General features: G+C 52.5%; 6 protein-coding genes across 6 annotated transcripts; 2 read left to right on the top strand and 4 right to left on the bottom strand.

Moving 5' to 3' along the window:
- Positions 1-15: 15 nt before the first annotated feature.
- On the bottom strand, positions 16-2,246 carry HD553DRAFT_341888 (uncharacterized protein; the record flags this gene model as incomplete). Its single annotated transcript, XM_046182683.1, has 2 exons — positions 16-866; positions 947-2,246. The coding sequence occupies 2 exons, from the start codon at positions 2,244-2,246 to the stop codon at positions 16-18; spliced, it is 2,151 nt and encodes a 716-aa protein (XP_046036862.1).
- Positions 2,247-4,629: 2,383 nt separating this feature from the next.
- Positions 4,630-5,368, bottom strand: HD553DRAFT_310889 (uncharacterized protein). Its single transcript, XM_046179892.1, has 4 exons — positions 5,136-5,368; positions 5,001-5,067; positions 4,765-4,938; positions 4,630-4,697 (listed from the first exon to the last, which is right to left on the bottom strand). Exons 1-4 carry the CDS (start codon positions 5,313-5,315, stop codon positions 4,666-4,668), a joined length of 453 nt encoding a protein of 150 aa, XP_046036861.1. The 5' UTR covers positions 5,316-5,368; the 3' UTR covers positions 4,630-4,665.
- A 777-nt stretch (positions 5,369-6,145) lies between these two features.
- On the bottom strand, positions 6,146-7,393 carry HD553DRAFT_310886 (uncharacterized protein). The gene is made up of 4 exons (XM_046179891.1): positions 6,852-7,393; positions 6,683-6,746; positions 6,432-6,608; positions 6,146-6,353 (listed from the first exon to the last, which is right to left on the bottom strand). Exons 1-4 carry the CDS (start codon positions 7,356-7,358, stop codon positions 6,304-6,306), a joined length of 798 nt encoding a protein of 265 aa, XP_046036860.1. The 5' UTR covers positions 7,359-7,393; the 3' UTR covers positions 6,146-6,303.
- A 196-nt stretch (positions 7,394-7,589) lies between these two features.
- Positions 7,590-11,193, top strand: HD553DRAFT_331452 (MCM2/3/5 family-domain-containing protein). The gene is made up of 11 exons (XM_046182018.1): positions 7,590-7,823; positions 7,912-8,027; positions 8,104-8,210; positions 8,297-8,404; positions 8,503-8,881; positions 8,958-9,361; positions 9,434-9,642; positions 9,713-9,881; positions 9,958-10,259; positions 10,320-10,825; positions 10,883-11,193. The coding sequence occupies exons 1-11, from the start codon at positions 7,722-7,724 to the stop codon at positions 11,088-11,090; spliced, it is 2,610 nt and encodes an 869-aa protein (XP_046036859.1). The 5' UTR covers positions 7,590-7,721; the 3' UTR covers positions 11,091-11,193.
- Positions 11,194-11,953: 760 nt separating this feature from the next.
- On the bottom strand, positions 11,954-14,633 carry HD553DRAFT_24887 (uncharacterized protein). Its single transcript, XM_046177317.1, has 6 exons — positions 14,500-14,633; positions 12,883-14,437; positions 12,791-12,804; positions 12,663-12,729; positions 12,545-12,598; positions 11,954-12,481 (listed from the first exon to the last, which is right to left on the bottom strand). The coding sequence occupies exons 1-6, from the start codon at positions 14,571-14,573 to the stop codon at positions 12,122-12,124; spliced, it is 2,124 nt and encodes a 707-aa protein (XP_046036858.1). The 5' UTR covers positions 14,574-14,633; the 3' UTR covers positions 11,954-12,121.
- A 333-nt stretch (positions 14,634-14,966) lies between these two features.
- On the top strand, positions 14,967-15,534 carry HD553DRAFT_341883 (uncharacterized protein; the record flags this gene model as incomplete). Its single annotated transcript, XM_046182682.1, has 4 exons — positions 14,967-14,979; positions 15,064-15,154; positions 15,248-15,269; positions 15,475-15,534. The coding sequence occupies 4 exons, from the start codon at positions 14,967-14,969 to the stop codon at positions 15,532-15,534; spliced, it is 186 nt and encodes a 61-aa protein (XP_046036857.1).
- Between the last annotated feature and the right edge of the window lie 346 nt (positions 15,535-15,880).

The following is a 15,880-nucleotide window of genomic DNA, read 5'->3' as shown; positions in this document are numbered from 1 at the left end:
TACGCCTTGTTTTCCTCAGCATTGCGGAACAGGCTTTCTCCTGACCCCCTTTGCCACGGTTCCTAACACCACACTATTTGCTGAGAACGGCTCCGCTGACGGCGTGTTCACCGAGCTTTCCTCGAGCTTTTCGACCACGCCATGCATGTTGGATAGCGGAAGCGAGAGGTTCTTGACGTTTCTCGGCCGAGTATTCGACGCAGACAACGCTGGTGGAGGCACACTATGATAGTCTAACGACGTGCGTGCCGATGCATATTCGGAGGGAGGTTCAGTCGACGTATGCATTGATTTGTCATCAAGCGATAACCCCTCTCCGAACCCTAGTCCTAGGCCATCTCGTGCCGTCTGCCTTTGATTTGCCATCGAATATGGCATCTGGTCGGAAACGCTCCTCGACCGATCGACTGGCAATTCGAGCCCGAACGTCGGCCCCGTTCTCATTCCCGTGCCGGAAGATGCACTCCCATGTCTAGGTTGAGGGAGGCTCGACAAGTCTTCTTGTCGGTAAGACGTATACGGCTGACCCGATACCGCATCGGCTGAAGACCGTCTCCAGCCGTCCGACATGGCCGACTTGACACCGGTGAACGAGGGCGATTTGAGCGCCCCGATGATGCTCCTCTTCTTCCCCAACGACGTCCCATCTTGCCCTGTATATCTCGGCGAAGATCCGCCCGCACCGGGACTGACGCCGGAGAGCGTCCGCGAAAAGTAATTGCTCGTTGCCGAGTCTGGGAGTGGGGGTGGAGTGTGCATTTGGAACGAGTAGGGCGTTTCGGGGGTTTTAGGCGTAGGGAGACCGTTTTGAGAGGTCATAGATGGGGTCCTGGATTTCTTGCCTGTCGCTCCCGGAAAAGTTGCCGCTGCAAGGTGCATTGAGCGAACTCCACCCAAATAAGCTTCCTGTGTATTGCTCTTGATCACATCGACGACGCAGACTTACGTGTATACACCCCTGACGTGCTCCGTTTCTTTTCAACCCCATCTACGATCTTGTATTCGTCCTTGACTAGCCCGACCCTTTCCTTCTCCTTGTTCTCCTTGTCCCTCTTGAGTCCCAGTTCGGCTTTCCTCTCTTCTTCCCTGGCTAACCGGGCATTGACGTAACCCGCAGCGCTAGTGTGTCCTGCAAGGGACGGCGTCGTCGATCCTCTCGAGTGGGAATTGTTATGGTGAGCTGATGAAACCGAATGAATGGAAGCGGAGGAAGAAGACGGTAGAACCGGGTAAGGCCGTTTGAAGAATGACGAGGAAGAGTTTCTCGAAGACAGTTTCGGGAGAGCGTTCAGATGGGTCTGTCCAGGATCCGGGTGCGAACTCGAACCCGAACTAGAGCTGGGTATTGAGTTCATACTCGTGTTCGAATTCGTACCCGTGTTCATAGGGGTCCCGTTGAATGGCGACCCGTATGGAGGAGTTACCGCGGGACTCGGGAACCCGCTCGTCCCCGTGGTCATGCTGGAAACCTCTAAATCGCTACTGTCGCTCCGACTCGCTCTGAGCATAGGAGGCTGGGACTCATTGCCGAGGTTAGGATGGAGCCCTGATCCTAAACCTGGGCTGGAGCTTGTGTAGGGTTGTGTGAGGATTTCGAACCCGTCTGGGAATTGTGGGCTGGAGAAGGGGGAGATGGTTGTAGATGCTGGCGGTTGATGAGGTCCAGATCGAGATTGTGACGGAGGTTGAGATCTCGATGTGCTACGTTCTGGAATGACCAAGGAAGAAGCAGAAGGCTTCCTCCGCTTTTCTGTAGAAGAAGAAGGAACGACGGGTTCCTGGGGAATTGTCGGGGTAGTATCCGGCTTGATGGTGGTATTGCTCAAGATCGAGTATCGTTGATGATCCAATCCTCCGGTCTTGGCCGGTCCTAGTGCACTGTCCAAGACAGGTCGATCTCGCTCTCCGAGCGTTTCGTAGCTCTCGACCGTCGGCGAGTGTAGTTGTATGACGGCAGGAAGCGGCGTATGGTGATTGTCGACTAGCTGAGGGCGATGCTGATTGATCGAGTTTACGATCTGTCGAGTCGTTTCCTCTGGCTCCGATTCCGACCTTAAACTTGTCTTCCCAGCATTCTGATTCACGCCCACATTCTCCTGACCCTTCCCTCCTACTACATACTCAATAGAATCGATCGTCTCGGCCGACCCCTTTCTTTCGATGCTCAGATCAGGTCTGTCTGTACGTCTCGTTCCTGCCGGGCGTGACCTGGCTCGAGGTGGGATCACGGGTGGTGCGAGGTTCATGATGGCAGCACCGGCCCCGTAGCCAAGCCTGCTGTTGTTACTATAGTCTAATAGCCAAGAGATGTACGACTTTGTATAGTAGAAGCTGGAAGATGTATCGGGGATAGGACCATCAGAGGTGCTTTGGTGTATTTGTGGTTGACGCCCATCGATCGCGGTGTTTACGATGTCACCGATGTACGTACGCTTTCCTTTCGGCAACTGACACCGAAGCTAGACTTGCCTCTTCCGGCAATCCTTTGAACTTTGTCGATAGCTTTCGCATTCACACTTTTAAATCCCGGATACTGGGACGAAAAAGAATGTACCCGTCATGTTCACGCTTGCCTGGGATTCGTCGTGCTGGTCGAGGTTACAACGATCGAGCCCGACGTGGAGACAACCTCCCGGTTGCGTTCGTTGCACCGCCTCGGACGACGAGGTCGCGCTAAAAACCTAAATCTTAGTTCAGACAAAGGATCCATGCTCGGTCACGAGACCCAAAATGGTATCAAGCTTCTCAAAATGTCGCCATCGGTATACACATGGCCTCATCCTGATCAGGTGGTGGCGAATGAGAAACGAACAGTAGGACGAGGAGAGATCACAGAGAGAGGATGACGAACATCTTTTTCTCATGATAACAGGCTGAAACGCGCGCGTCGATCCTTTCATCGATGAGCTCGTCAAATCGTCAGCATGCAGCATGATGTATCGGTAAAATATCTGAATGAGGTGTAACGCGAGGATGTGTCAGCTGATGTAATGCTTGTTGATCAAGGGGTCAGGTGACACATCACGATATCACGATGATCCTTTTATATGCAGCAAGCACGCAAAAGCGCGGAACATCTATATAAGGCACCGCGTGTAGATGTATAGAACCGGATTATTGTAAAGGAGTATTTGCCGAAATCCGCCATTTAACAACCTCTTCCCTTTTCCACGTCGATCAGTATCTCCCGCAATGTCACCCTTGCAAAGAAGATCAACTGCGCCGTCGGACCTGCAAAGCTGGGCAAGTAGTCAGAGCTATCAGCAAGGAAACGACCCCGCGACGCCAGAGCCAAGCCGCTATTCCACAGAAACAGGCGAGAGTGGGATAAGATTGGCATTCCATGTGAGGAGAGATGACGGAAGCGTTGGTCTCGCCCACATGGAGATTCCAAAATCCTGCTTCGGAACAGATCCCTTGGTAAGCGAGGTTTGCTCTTTTTCTCTCTCTCTCTCCGTCTCTCTCTGTGGCTGAAGAGTTGAAGCTATGCATGATTGGTGGGAACGCAGAATCACCATGACCATGTCAAAAGCATCGAAACGTTGTTCCAAGACTTTGCCTCAAAAGGTACCCTGGATACAGCTCTGAACCCGGAAAAGCTCTTGAAAGATTCCTTCCAAAGCTGCTGTGAAGCGTTATGTCTATGGGGCGTGTGGGAACTCACTCTAACTGCTACTACTAGTGTCACCGACATGCCTGAGGACACTGAACCGCAGGAGAACAAGGGCAGCCAGGCGAAACAGGTCGCAGATTTTCTCAAGGTCGCGACGCCATTTGAGAGGAGTGTTATGCATGGCGCGATATTGGGGGTGACACGCAAGGCTCTTGCCAACTTGCGAGCGGAACCATCAGAGGAATTTGTGGACTCCAATGGTGATCTCGTACAAACATACGCCAAATGGGTATGGTCTTACATGAACAATCAAGACAGAAACGACGCTCAAGCTCTACAGCAAGTTCCAGGTGTCCCAAACATCGCGGTCTTTCTGGACAAACAGATACAGGATGTACCAGGGTTGAACGATCGCGATTGCATGTCATACTACCTGATCAGATGGTACGCAAAGGAGAGGAAAGCCCTTGGGAGGAAAAGAAAGGCGATTACAGAATTGGACAACTTGAGAGACAATCTGCACAAGGTGATTTTGTGGGTAGACAATCTAGCCTGTCCCAAAGAACAGGCGGATGAAGTCACGCGAGAGCTCTCTAGCCTTGAGATCTGATTCGATCTATGTATCTTATCACGAACCGCATATCTGGTCGCTTTGTAATCTATCCCGTGATCTCGAAATGTGACATTAAGATTGTGTCCTTTATCGAATGAGCCATGTGTTGTGTTTTGCAGACGATCGCATTGTAAAATATCAATAAGTCTGATTAACCGAAGACTCCAGTCAATCCTTCAGCCATTTTCACCGCTCGTGCTTCAAATTACTATCATATCAGACTCTCGTATCCGCGCCCTCAACATCGAACATCCCCAAACATCGAGGTGAAAGGTCCTACTCAATAGCGTTACATCGTCATAGCCTGATTCTATCGATAGTCCCATGACATGAGGTCGCGCAACACATCCACTCCTGTGCTGGATACAGCAGCGTACAGGTATACACAACTAGGAACTGTATGGGATAAACGACCGCTTGACACAGGTGACAATCACCTTCATTCGTGCATGAAAATGTCGCAGCACGTTGCTGTTCATTCCAACGCAAGTCATCAATTTCGCTCGTGTTCTCGTACAAACCCTCGAGCACAGCTTACCAGTTTGACCATTCGCCCATTCCGAACCGCATTTGTCGTTCTTCATGGCGTATCCATGGAACGGCAGATCGGGTTGAGCAGATACAAACTCGAAATGCCCTTGTCCGAGCCATTTCGTGCATGTACCTCGTTCGGGGTTGGTCTTCCAAGCGAGCCAGTCAGCTCCCTTACACTCTGAGTGATGAGTGCAATCTTTCAGCACGCTTCGCATAACAAAGCGGTATAAAAAAACGAACCGGCATCTTCCCAACATTTGTCCGTGCACTCCAGCAGCGAGCTGGTGGTGAGAGTACTGTTCAAGACCTATCAATCTCCCAGAAGTCAGTACGAAAAAAAAAAATTGGTCAACGTCAAGTCAACGCCAAGCTCACAAAGCCCAAAGAAGCTCCGTCCCTTATGGCCTGCTTGCCATCCTTCCATTCGCCTTGTGCGAATCTTATAGCAGCGAAACCTGTATCGGAGGGCCTTGAATCGGAGCCCTCGCATTCGCCTGCCTTTACGACAAGCGCGCAGAGCAACGATATGATGGAGGTGGCGGCACCGAAGAGCATGCTGAATATTGAAGGTTGCGTTTTCTGTTTTAAGTGTAATATTGATCTTTTCGTATTTGATGGATGTTGTGATCTTGCGATCTTGAGTTCCAGAAACGTCTCGACCTCTGCACATCGCTCTCCTTATATCGTCTTTCCTGAGGGACATGTCATTGGTATCAGCACCTACACGAAGCGGGGCGCAACCCTTTGTCGCGCCCTTTGACGCGCTCTCAGGTCCCTTTGTGTATTTTGCCACCGCCATTTGTTCTCGCTTGTTAGCTGAAACACTGTCCATCTGGCAAGAGGGATTAGTGCGGATATATCACTCTCATGCCTATCGTTGCCGAGACAGGTCCCTGAAGGGGAAGGGCTCAATGGTGAGGGAGCCTCGGTGTACATCAGGGGCTGTTGCATAGCAATGACAATGGGGCTCGCTGAAACGTGATAGGTTGCCAGGCGCGCGCAAGCGGACCCTAGAGCGCATGACGAAGCGGACCATGACACAAAATACGACTCGTTGGACAGCTGTTTCGAAAGATCTCCTTCTCGTTTCATTCCTGGTATGGAGCCTTGAAACTTGGTTAGGATTATGTGATTATCGCATTCGGCTAGTGGGAGTACTGGCAGCAGATACAATGACCCACACCTGGTTTGCGGCTGACTTAGGCGTAAGAGATTTGTGGGTCTCAATAGACGAAATATCCACAACTCAAAATGATCGGACATTCAGGCAGGCGGCCCGATTGCATTGACTCGCATTGTTCACTCAGGCTCAGTCAACAACACGTACATTACCAGGCAAACATCGTGCGAACGCTCTTGGTCATCAGGCATCGGTGTCGTTCAGGCACAAAACGGGCATTGCAAAGGTAGACGATATCATGTGATCGACGAGTCTTGTGACAACTATATCGTTTCCAAGCGACGACGTGATGCCATTGCAGATACTTTAGCTGTCTTTGGATACCACATAGTTTCCTCCGGAAACGCAGACTTCACAGAAGTACTATGCATTTCCATCCTTTGGCATCCAGATATCGCAACAATTGTGATCCTCTTTCAATACCATGGGCTCGGTCAGCCTCATCACTGCTTCCCATTCCAGTACTCATGTAGGCAAGGTAGAAGACTTACTGGCAAACTTCTGCGCGTCCGGATCATCGCACGTCCCATCTCGACGCCAAGCGACCGCTTGAATACCCTTGCCCGCCTTGGGAGACCTGAGATTGGTGGGAGTCCCTTCGTAGAAAAGCTCACACGCATACATGTCGAAAACGTCCGTCTTTTCGACGAAAATCACTCCCTGACAGTCTGTCCCCATCAGGGCGGACAGATAATTCTGGTTCAGCGTCTCGGTGCGAGCGTAAGAGGAGAAAAAGCCTCACCTGATTGAGACCAACAGATGTCGGTACATTCGAGCAAGGTTTTAGCGACCCGGTGCGTGCTGGGCTGTTTCGGGGATTCGTAACCAAGCGGTACCAGACCCGCCATCAACGACTGGACTTTGTCGTGATCTATGACGCAAGATTAGGACGCCCAGATAGTTCGACTCACCTTAATTTCAGCGGGCATACTACCCTCTTCCCAAGAGGCCGCGACGTCCATAAACGCAGCGAATCCGACGCCGGTTGATGTATCCGCGGCGTTCGAACATCTCCCGGCAGCAACCGTGGCGATGGCACTGAGGGAGAAGAGTAAAGTGGCTGTCCAATGCATGTTGTTCTGGCGATTGTCTCGGTTTTGTATCTCTAGACGATGGTAGAGATCGCTGCGATAAGATGTCAAGCAGAGCAAAAGATGAGAGGTTTCGAGAGGTTTCTGGACCAGCTGAGGGGGTGGCTCTTTGTACGATTCAGTTCCGGATACTCTCTTAGCGAGACTATTTTGACCCACGTCTGAGAACATTCGGATCCCTTTGTCCCATTCTGAATCCGAGTTACTGATCGTCGTCAGGGACCAGGGGTAGACGATCGGGCTCCTGATCTTTGCTCCCCTCTGAGACTTGTTACAGGAGGTTTTCCAAGATCTGACAAAAGAACCGGTGGACCTGACCAGGAGCATTCCAGGGGAATATGGGGCGCCTTGATAGATCCTGCTGAGTATCAGGTATTTCGTAAGCGTTTGAGAGCGATGTTGACAGGCGGACAGGTGTTTCAGGTGCAGAACCATCCGCGGATCGGTTGGTTGATTGAATAGATACACGTCGCCCCTCCTCCTTCTCTCTGCGATTTCATTTAGTTCGCGTTTGCAGGGACGCGACGTGTTGGGCGAGTTGTGTTGTTGCGTTGTTGACATCGGACTCATAGACTTTACAGCTACATCCATCCATCCATCCATCTGATAACGTACCTGTCGTCCGATACCCCCCTGCCCTATTGCTGATACATCCAGAGGAATAAGGTCTAGACGTCACACTCCTTCATCATGGCCGACCTCCTCACCCAGACGCAGGACCCCATGCCGGTCTTGCAGGACGACCTCCTCAAAGATCGGATCCGACAGTTTACAGAATTCTTGGACGACGAGGTGAGTCTTCACCCTTGCCAATCACCCTGTCGCTCCACTATGATCTACTAGCTGACAAGCTGATGTGATTCGCCTGTGGATTGACCAGACACAAGCCGGTTACAACTATCGGCATGCGACCAAGACGATGCTGGACAACAATCAAAACAGGCTCATCGTCAACCTAGACGATTTGCGGGACTATGATCGGACCATGGCCGACGGGTCAGTTTCAATCAGCTGCAACGTGCGGACTCACCAATCATTTCGGCTGAATTATCATCGTCTGTGTGTCGTCTAGGCTGTTGCTACAGCCCATGCAATACATCCCAGCGGTCGACGGAGCACTGACACAGCTCGTCACTAGCTTGCACGATCCTATCAAACACGATATCCTGGGCAAAGAATGTCCGTTTCCATTCACCCTCATTCGGTTTGTGCGCCTCTTTGCCTTCTCACTGACTTGTAAACTCTGTTTTTGCTGTATATATCAGTCCACGTCGGGCTGAGAGGATCGTTCGGACAACAACACTGTAACCCGCGGACGTTGAGGAGTCATCAGATTGGAAAGATGGTCAGCCTGGAAGGAATCGTGACGAGGTGTGAGTCCGCGAGTCGTACTCTTCCACAGCCCCTTGCAATCTGCGGTTATAGGCTGACGCTGCTTCTGAAAATCTCGCCCGACCAAACCAAAATGCAGGCTCGCTCGTCCGACCCAAAATGCTCAAATCCATCCATTACTGCCAATCCACCGCGCATTTCCATTCCCGAACGTACCACGATAGCAGCACCATCTCCGCCCAGACCCTTTTCACCGCAGCTCCTTCCACCACAGTGGTCCCGCAGGACGACGGCGAGGGAAACCCTATTTCCATGGAATACGGTCTCAGTACGTTCAGGGATCATCAGACGATTAGTATTCAGGAGATGCCGGAACGAGCGCCGGCGGGGCAGTTGCCGAGGGGAGTCGAGGTGGTCTTGGCGGATGATCTGGTGGATGGATGCAAACCTGGGGACAGGATTCAGTTGGTTGGGGTCTACAAGAGCGCAGGAGGTGGGCAGGGTCAACGAGGGTTCCAGTGAGTCTGCGTCGACAAGTATCCCGGCCAAGAGGCACATTCTGATATGTTCGATCTGCGATGTCTTCTCGTACAGCACTTCGTTGATCGCGAACAACGTCATCCTCCTCTCCTCTAAAGCAGGTGGTGGGATCGCTCAATCCACCCTGACCGACACCGATATCCGGAACATCAACAAGCTTTCCAAACGACGCAACGTCTTCAACCTCCTTTCTCAATCCCTCGCTCCTTCCATCTACGGATCGGACTATGTCAAATCTGCCATCCTCCTCCTCCTTCTCGGTGGGGAGGAGAAGAACCTGGCGAATGGGACGCATATCAGGGGAGATATCAATATATTGATGGTCGGAGATCCTAGTACGGCGAAGAGTCAGATGTTGAGGTTTGTCTTGAACACCGCACCTTTGGCTATCGCGACGACGGGTAGAGGAAGTTCGGGTGTGGGTCTGACGGCCGCTGTGACGAGTGACAAGGATACAGGCGAGTCCAGTTAGGATTCATCATAGACCACCTTGATCTCATACTTATCCAAAGGTGCCATATGATCTGTAGGCGAACGACGTCTCGAAGCAGGCGCCATGGTCTTGGCCGATCGAGGCGTGGTGTGTATCGACGAATTCGACAAGATGTCCGATATCGACCGGGTGGCCATCCATGAGGTCATGGAACAGCAGACAGTGACCATCGCCAAGGCAGGAATCCATACCAGTTTGAACGCTAGATGTAGCGTTGTGGCAGCCGCCAACCCGATCTACGGTCAGGTGCGGTTGATTGTCACAGAGAATGGCCCTTGTGTAGTGCTTTGTGTGCTAACAGAGATATCTCTTGCAGTACGACGTGCACAAGGATCCGCATAGGAACATTGCCCTGCCGGATTCGTTGTTGTCCCGTTTCGATCTGCTGTTTGTCATCACCGACGATACCGACGAACAGAGGGACAGGGCCATCTCGGAGCACGTCTTGAGGATGCATCGGTACCTCCAGCCGGGTGTCGAGGAAGGTCAGTCCGACCGTGGTCATGAACGAATTTGCTGAGCAGCAAGCTCATGATCCTTCTTGACCGTTGCTCACTGCAGGCACGCCCGCCGTAGAGAATCTCGTCCAGCATCTAGATGTCGGAGGGGACGAACAAGACGCCCGAACGCTCGAAACCCCCGTCTTCGAGAAATTCAACCCGCTCTTGCACGGTGGGGTGACGACGTCTTCGGGCCGATCGACGGGCAAGAAGAAGGAGGTCTTGTCAATCGCTTTTGTGAAAAAGTACATTCAGTACGCCAAGAACAGGATACACCCGGTCTTGACAAAGGGAGCAGCGGACTACATCGTCGGCGTGTATGCGGCTTTGCGAAATGACGATCTCGCTAGCAACCAGAAGAGGGTAAGCTCATTCCTGGCGTGATGGGTCGAGGCAATGAAGGCTCATATTTCCGCCACACAGACCTCTCCGCTCACAGCGCGTACTCTGGAGACTCTGATTCGTCTCTCGACGGCACACGCCAAGTCTCGATTGTCGGCCAAGGTCGACGAGCGAGATGCCATGGCTGCTGAAGAAATCCTTCGATTCGCCCTGTTCAAGGAGGTGCTCAAACCCGAGAGGCGAAAAAAGCGTAAGCTAAACACGGGCAAATCTAAGCGATCAGACGGAAGTGACAGCGACGATTCGGACGATGAGGATGAGATCGATGGCGAGCTTGCGGACGCGGACGGCGAGGATGATGACGATGTTGTCAACGGCCGGACTGAGACAAGGGACGAACGGGCTGCAGCCAGGTCAAAGAGGATGACTACCCCAAGAGAAAGTGTGCCGAGAAGCGTCCAAGATGCTGATATGAACGTCGAAGCCGAAGAAGTTATGCGGGAGATGGAGAGCGGTGGCGGAGACGGTGCAGGTGCCCCTTCGTCGGGCCGGCCAGAGCGTGGCCCTGATGCTATCGAGTCAGAGAGGTGAGTTTCGGCGTCAGTCAAATGCAAAAGACACGCACTGATGTTTCACCGTAAAAGACTTGACCTCTTCCGAGAGCGACTATCAGCCGTCTTTGGCAAATACCCCGACGAGGACTTTTTGCCGTTCGACCAACTCTTGCCCGACGTCAACGAGGGGCTGACAAACGCCATCATGTTCGGTCAAGCCGAGGCTCGGCTGGCCATTACCAAGATGAGCGAATTGAACGAGGTCATGGAGGCCGACGGCGCGATCTACAAGGTGTAAAGGGTTCTTTCTTTCTGCGATACTGTCACACGCGATGCGCCGTGTATTCTATAATACGTTCGAGTTGTACATTGGGATTACATTTGATTCATACAATCTTTCGAGTCCGCAGCTGCGGCTCTACCTTTACTCCATTTGAGGTGAAAAGTTCGCTATGGACCCAGGGGTTCCTTGCCGTGTCTGGATTCTGTGGTCAGCGAAACCTCCTGCCTGCTCTTTCGTTTCTCTTTGAAGGACATCACCGTCTTATGGACTGTTACTTTCTCGAATACTGACCTAGACTTATATCTAGGGTAGCAATACTCGGTGCCCTATAGAATTCCTCTTATCCGAGAAAGGAAACCCCTAGCCGCAAACGGTTTGAACCTTCTGTGTAATGTTGTTCTCACTAACACCGTTGACCTTGCTTCCGTAAAGTATCGCCTTATTCACCTGGGTAGCAACGGGCCTGTTAGAATTCGCGAAAGGAATGGCCAGAAAAGACGAAGCAGCCGGTGTTGTCAAGTGGCGATCCTCAAAAGGGCCTCTTGCCGGGTCGAGGGGTGGACACATCAGTTCAGCGTTCCACAAGAGTATTCGTCTGTTATACTAATCCGGAACAGTGAGGATGTCAGACCATTTCCAGCTCCAGCTTCAGCCTCGACTCGGCTACCAAAGAGCCGTCGGGCACAATGAGCAGGGCAGAGAACGGCTGGATCGGGTGGGCGCGACAACGGGATCTTACTTCGTTCTCAATTCCGCGTCACGAATATGGTCTTACTCCCAGATCAGGTGCGACCCCGTAGCGAAATGCAATTGCGCGTGAATGTGGTCCGGTACCAAACGGCGAAGACAGCATGAACTCTCATGCATTTGGCCGGCGATCACGACGGGGTCTGCCAAATCGCTGTTCGTATGATAGATACAGTGAGAGCTGTTGTCGCTCATATTCGTTCTTGTCGTTATGTTTTCTTGCTCTAGGTTGGTTCTGTTCCTGTTCATGTTGCCGGACGATTTCCGGTCACCGACGATGATCTAGAATGTCTATCTGATTAGAGCACGATTGGGCTGTTCGTCATCGGCTCGGAAGGTTCTCCTTGTACAGGTTCGGTAGATGCCGGTTCGATCGATTCGGCCGGTGTGATTCGGACGACAGGTGCTGACGTCTTCAATGGAGCCAAAGGGGCAGTACCGTGCACTTGTAGCCATTGTTGCACCTCGCTGAGGGGCTTCGCTTCTTTGGGCGGCAAGCTGGTGTCGGGTATTGTCAAGAGGTTGGCCAAACTGTTGTGGTAGGCTCCACGAGCCCGTTGCTCGCGAAAGCGGTTCATAAAGGCGGTCGTCTGCGTGCTCTTGGCGGTTCCAACGGGCTGGAGTCCATAGGAATGCGCGTAGCGTCGTTTGGCGGCGGTCTAGACAGGCGGTACTGATCAGCATATTTGAACCATGTCACACTGAGCGTCAGAGCGACTGACCTGGAAATCCGAGATCGACTTGATAGTACCCATGAGATTGAGTGTACCCCTCGTCTGTGACGCGCGAGTCGAGTCAGCGACAATATCCTGCCAAGGTAAATGTACAGCAGAAACTCACCACTTGCACAACAGGAGCAATCGGTTTAGCCGGCGTACGATCCATTCTGGTGCTATATCGATCCCTCCTACACGAAGATTGGACTTCAGCTGAGTGTGCAGCCGAACTGGCGATCTAGAACTACCTACCCTAACGAAGACGTCTATACGCACAAGGCACAGAGGAGCACTGATCAGTACTGGATCTTTGTTGCTATCCCGCTGAATATAGGTCGACTTACCACGCCCAGGGAACTTGCATAGGCAGGAGAGGCTCCAGCAAGACTCGCCGACAACAGATCCATCACCTTGTCCCCGGACGACCCCGAATTCTTTCCAGCTGGCGTACTCTTTCCTGACGTACTACCGAAACCTCTAGCAGGCTTCCTGGCTACAGGGGACGGTTCTCCTCCTTGTGTAGGTGTGTCGGGTTTGGCTCGCTTTGGGTCCAAAGCTCGTTGAGCGATCGCCGAGTGTTGCTTGTTCTTCTGTTGACTCGGCTCGTTCACCGGTTTCGCGTCATCGCTCAACCGGCGCTTCTTGCGCGCCGGGTCCACCGATTCGTCATCCCTATCATCTCGCTTGATCTTCTTGTGATCGTCCCTGTCGTCCCATTTATCCTTCTTGGGCCTGTCTCCATCCCTCTCGCGATCCCGTTCGTCGCGAGGTCTTCTCTCGCTCTCGTCGCGCTCGTCCCGTCTGACTCTCGTAGTCTCATCCCGCTCATCTCGCCTAACCTTCTTTGGTAATTCCCTTTCCCCTCGATCCATCTTGTCAACATCCACCACTTCATCCCGTCTGACCTTCTTTGACTCGACATCACCTCCGCGGTCCGTTCTCGCCACCTCCCTCTCCGCTAGATCACGTCGCTGCTTAGGCTTAGGTCGACCATCCTCCCCCCTAGGATTCTTCCTCGGCGTGTCATCGCCTTCACCAAAGCTCAACCTCGGCTTCTTCTCCTTCCGGACATCCTTGTCCTCGTCATCGACTCTTTTTTTGCTCGGTTCGGGCTCCTGGTAGTCGTCCTCGGAGTCCGATTGAACGACACGTTTCTTTTTCAAGGGAACCGGCGTGTGAGTAGTGCTCGTGCCCGAGACTGTCCGATCCAGCTCCCTGGCTTTGGGTAAGCTAGCTGAAGGCGGTGATGATCGACGCTTCGACGAAGAAGGCTCGTCGCGAATTTCTTTCCTGGGCGTCTTTGTCGCCCTTACTTCTTGTGAAGGGGAAGGCTCGCTGAGATCGGAAGAGCCAGAAGAATCGCGTCTATTTTGAGCGTTCCTCTGTACTTCTCTTTCCCTTTCAGGCCGCTTTGGAGGTACGTCGTCCGGTCGAGATCGCTTGCTAGGTCGAGCGAATTTGTCTCCATCGAAGAAATCAAACGTCTTCGATTTGGGTTCCTCCTCCCTGCCTCGATCTAGGCGAGAAGGACCGGCCGTAGCCTCGGGCCGATGCCTTCCTGCGCCCAGCTCCCTCAACTCCGGCAGAGGAAGAAACTCGGCGTCCAGCTTGCCTCTCTTTGAAGTGTTGCTGCGCTTTGCAGGCGGAGGCGAGAAATCATCCTCGTCGCTATCATCCTCCTGATGCTTGCCTTTCTGTTGGCTGCCCCGCGTTTGCTTGGGTATAGCTACACCGGTACGCCAGGCTTGCAGGATGACCTTGGAAGCCGTGACGTTCCTCGATAGCCCCCTAGGCAGGACCGGTTTCCATTCGCACTCGACGTTGGCATCGATGCAAATATCACAGGGGAGACCAGAGAAAGCGGGGGCGGGACACACTTTCTTGACAACATCCGAGCATCTAAGAACCGGGCGTGAACCTCGTTAGGTTGCAACTGATGAGGAAAGGAGCGCCTAACTGACCTCTTGCAGTTCGTGCTATACTTTTCGGGGTAAAAGTTATCCTCGTCGACGAGACGAACGCCCGGTTTCCCCATGTTACTAGCGGTTCTTGTGACGCTATAGGGCTATGGTAGAAGCTGTACAGAATCGTGACGGTGTGATAAGTCAGTCTATCCAAATTCATATCTAGTCTAGTTACTTGTAATGATTAGCGGGATGTAGAGTCCAGGTTGCCATAGGTCAGGAGGTTGACTCGGAGTCTCAGCTTTGGGGATTTATGAGCAACTCCGGGTTTCACGGACATGATCCTATTTGATCTGGAAGGGACAGCATCATTGCATGTCCGCCTCACGTTTACGGAACCCGGTCGGGTCTCTCGGGCTCGACGAGGATGATCGAGATCCAGTTGAACAGTTGCGATAGACGATCCCACAAGTCGGTCTCATCGTTGATCACCCTACCTACAATCTTTAGATATTGCTCTCAAAATGGCCGGACCTGGTGCGTCCTCGCGTTCGACTGCTGCATCCCTTCGCCAGAAGGACTCATCCGTCTGATCGTCCGGTCGAATCTTGCTATTTGCAGGTTTCCACCCTCACCCCCCGTCGTTCGGACACCGATTCTTGGCCAAGGGTCTCGGAGCTGGCATGTGGTTCTTCATCTTCTACCGAGCAAGGTGAGTTGCGGATCAACAGGGTTGGACCGGTTATGTCTGCCTGGATAATGCGTAGATATTGACAAAGTATCCTAATCTCCTCCCTGTTTTTAGGCAAGACGGAGCTGCTCTTCTGGTACGTCTCTGTTGCTGGAAGCCTAGTATGAGACGTTCCCGGACACGTTATTGACGACTCCTTGTTCTTTCTCTTCTTACTGTGACATGATGACAATAATGATCGACTGCGACGAACCTTTCCACCACGATCATCAAACCTCCCCTTGCTCTCTTCTCAACTGATCTCTTCATATCGGACACGTCGCTGGATATACCGAACACAGGGTCTCAAACATCCTTGGGATGGTCACGGCCACGGCCACGGGGATGACGGCCACCACTAGAAATTGAGAAGGAGACAGAGAAGGGGAAGATGATGACGCGGACTGCTCGGGTCATGGTGTATCAATATCGCTATGAGACTATCGGAAACATAGGAAACCCCAGCTGAGCCGAACCAGATGGATTGCAAAAGCTTCGTTCGCTTTCCCGAGCGCAGCTTGGTCAACCCGCCATTGGCAGGGTGTCCACATCCTCACAAATGGCATCGTGGACATCGAGTACGCCGCGGTGATCGGGTTCGTCCTCCAATTTCCCTTGGCCCTTATGCTTAGTGGCGATCAGCATCCAGTTGGGAGTTTCGGCAACTATCAGTGTAGTGGAGATGACTTGGAGTGAAGTTCGCCGACG

The sequence above is a fragment of the Filobasidium floriforme genome, assembly GCF_021052385.1.
Source record: "Filobasidium floriforme strain CBS 6241 chromosome Unknown HD553scaffold_10, whole genome shotgun sequence".
NCBI classification, from domain to species: domain Eukaryota; kingdom Fungi; phylum Basidiomycota; class Tremellomycetes; order Filobasidiales; family Filobasidiaceae; genus Filobasidium; species Filobasidium floriforme.
This window is presented reverse-complemented; position numbering and strand designations above follow the sequence as displayed.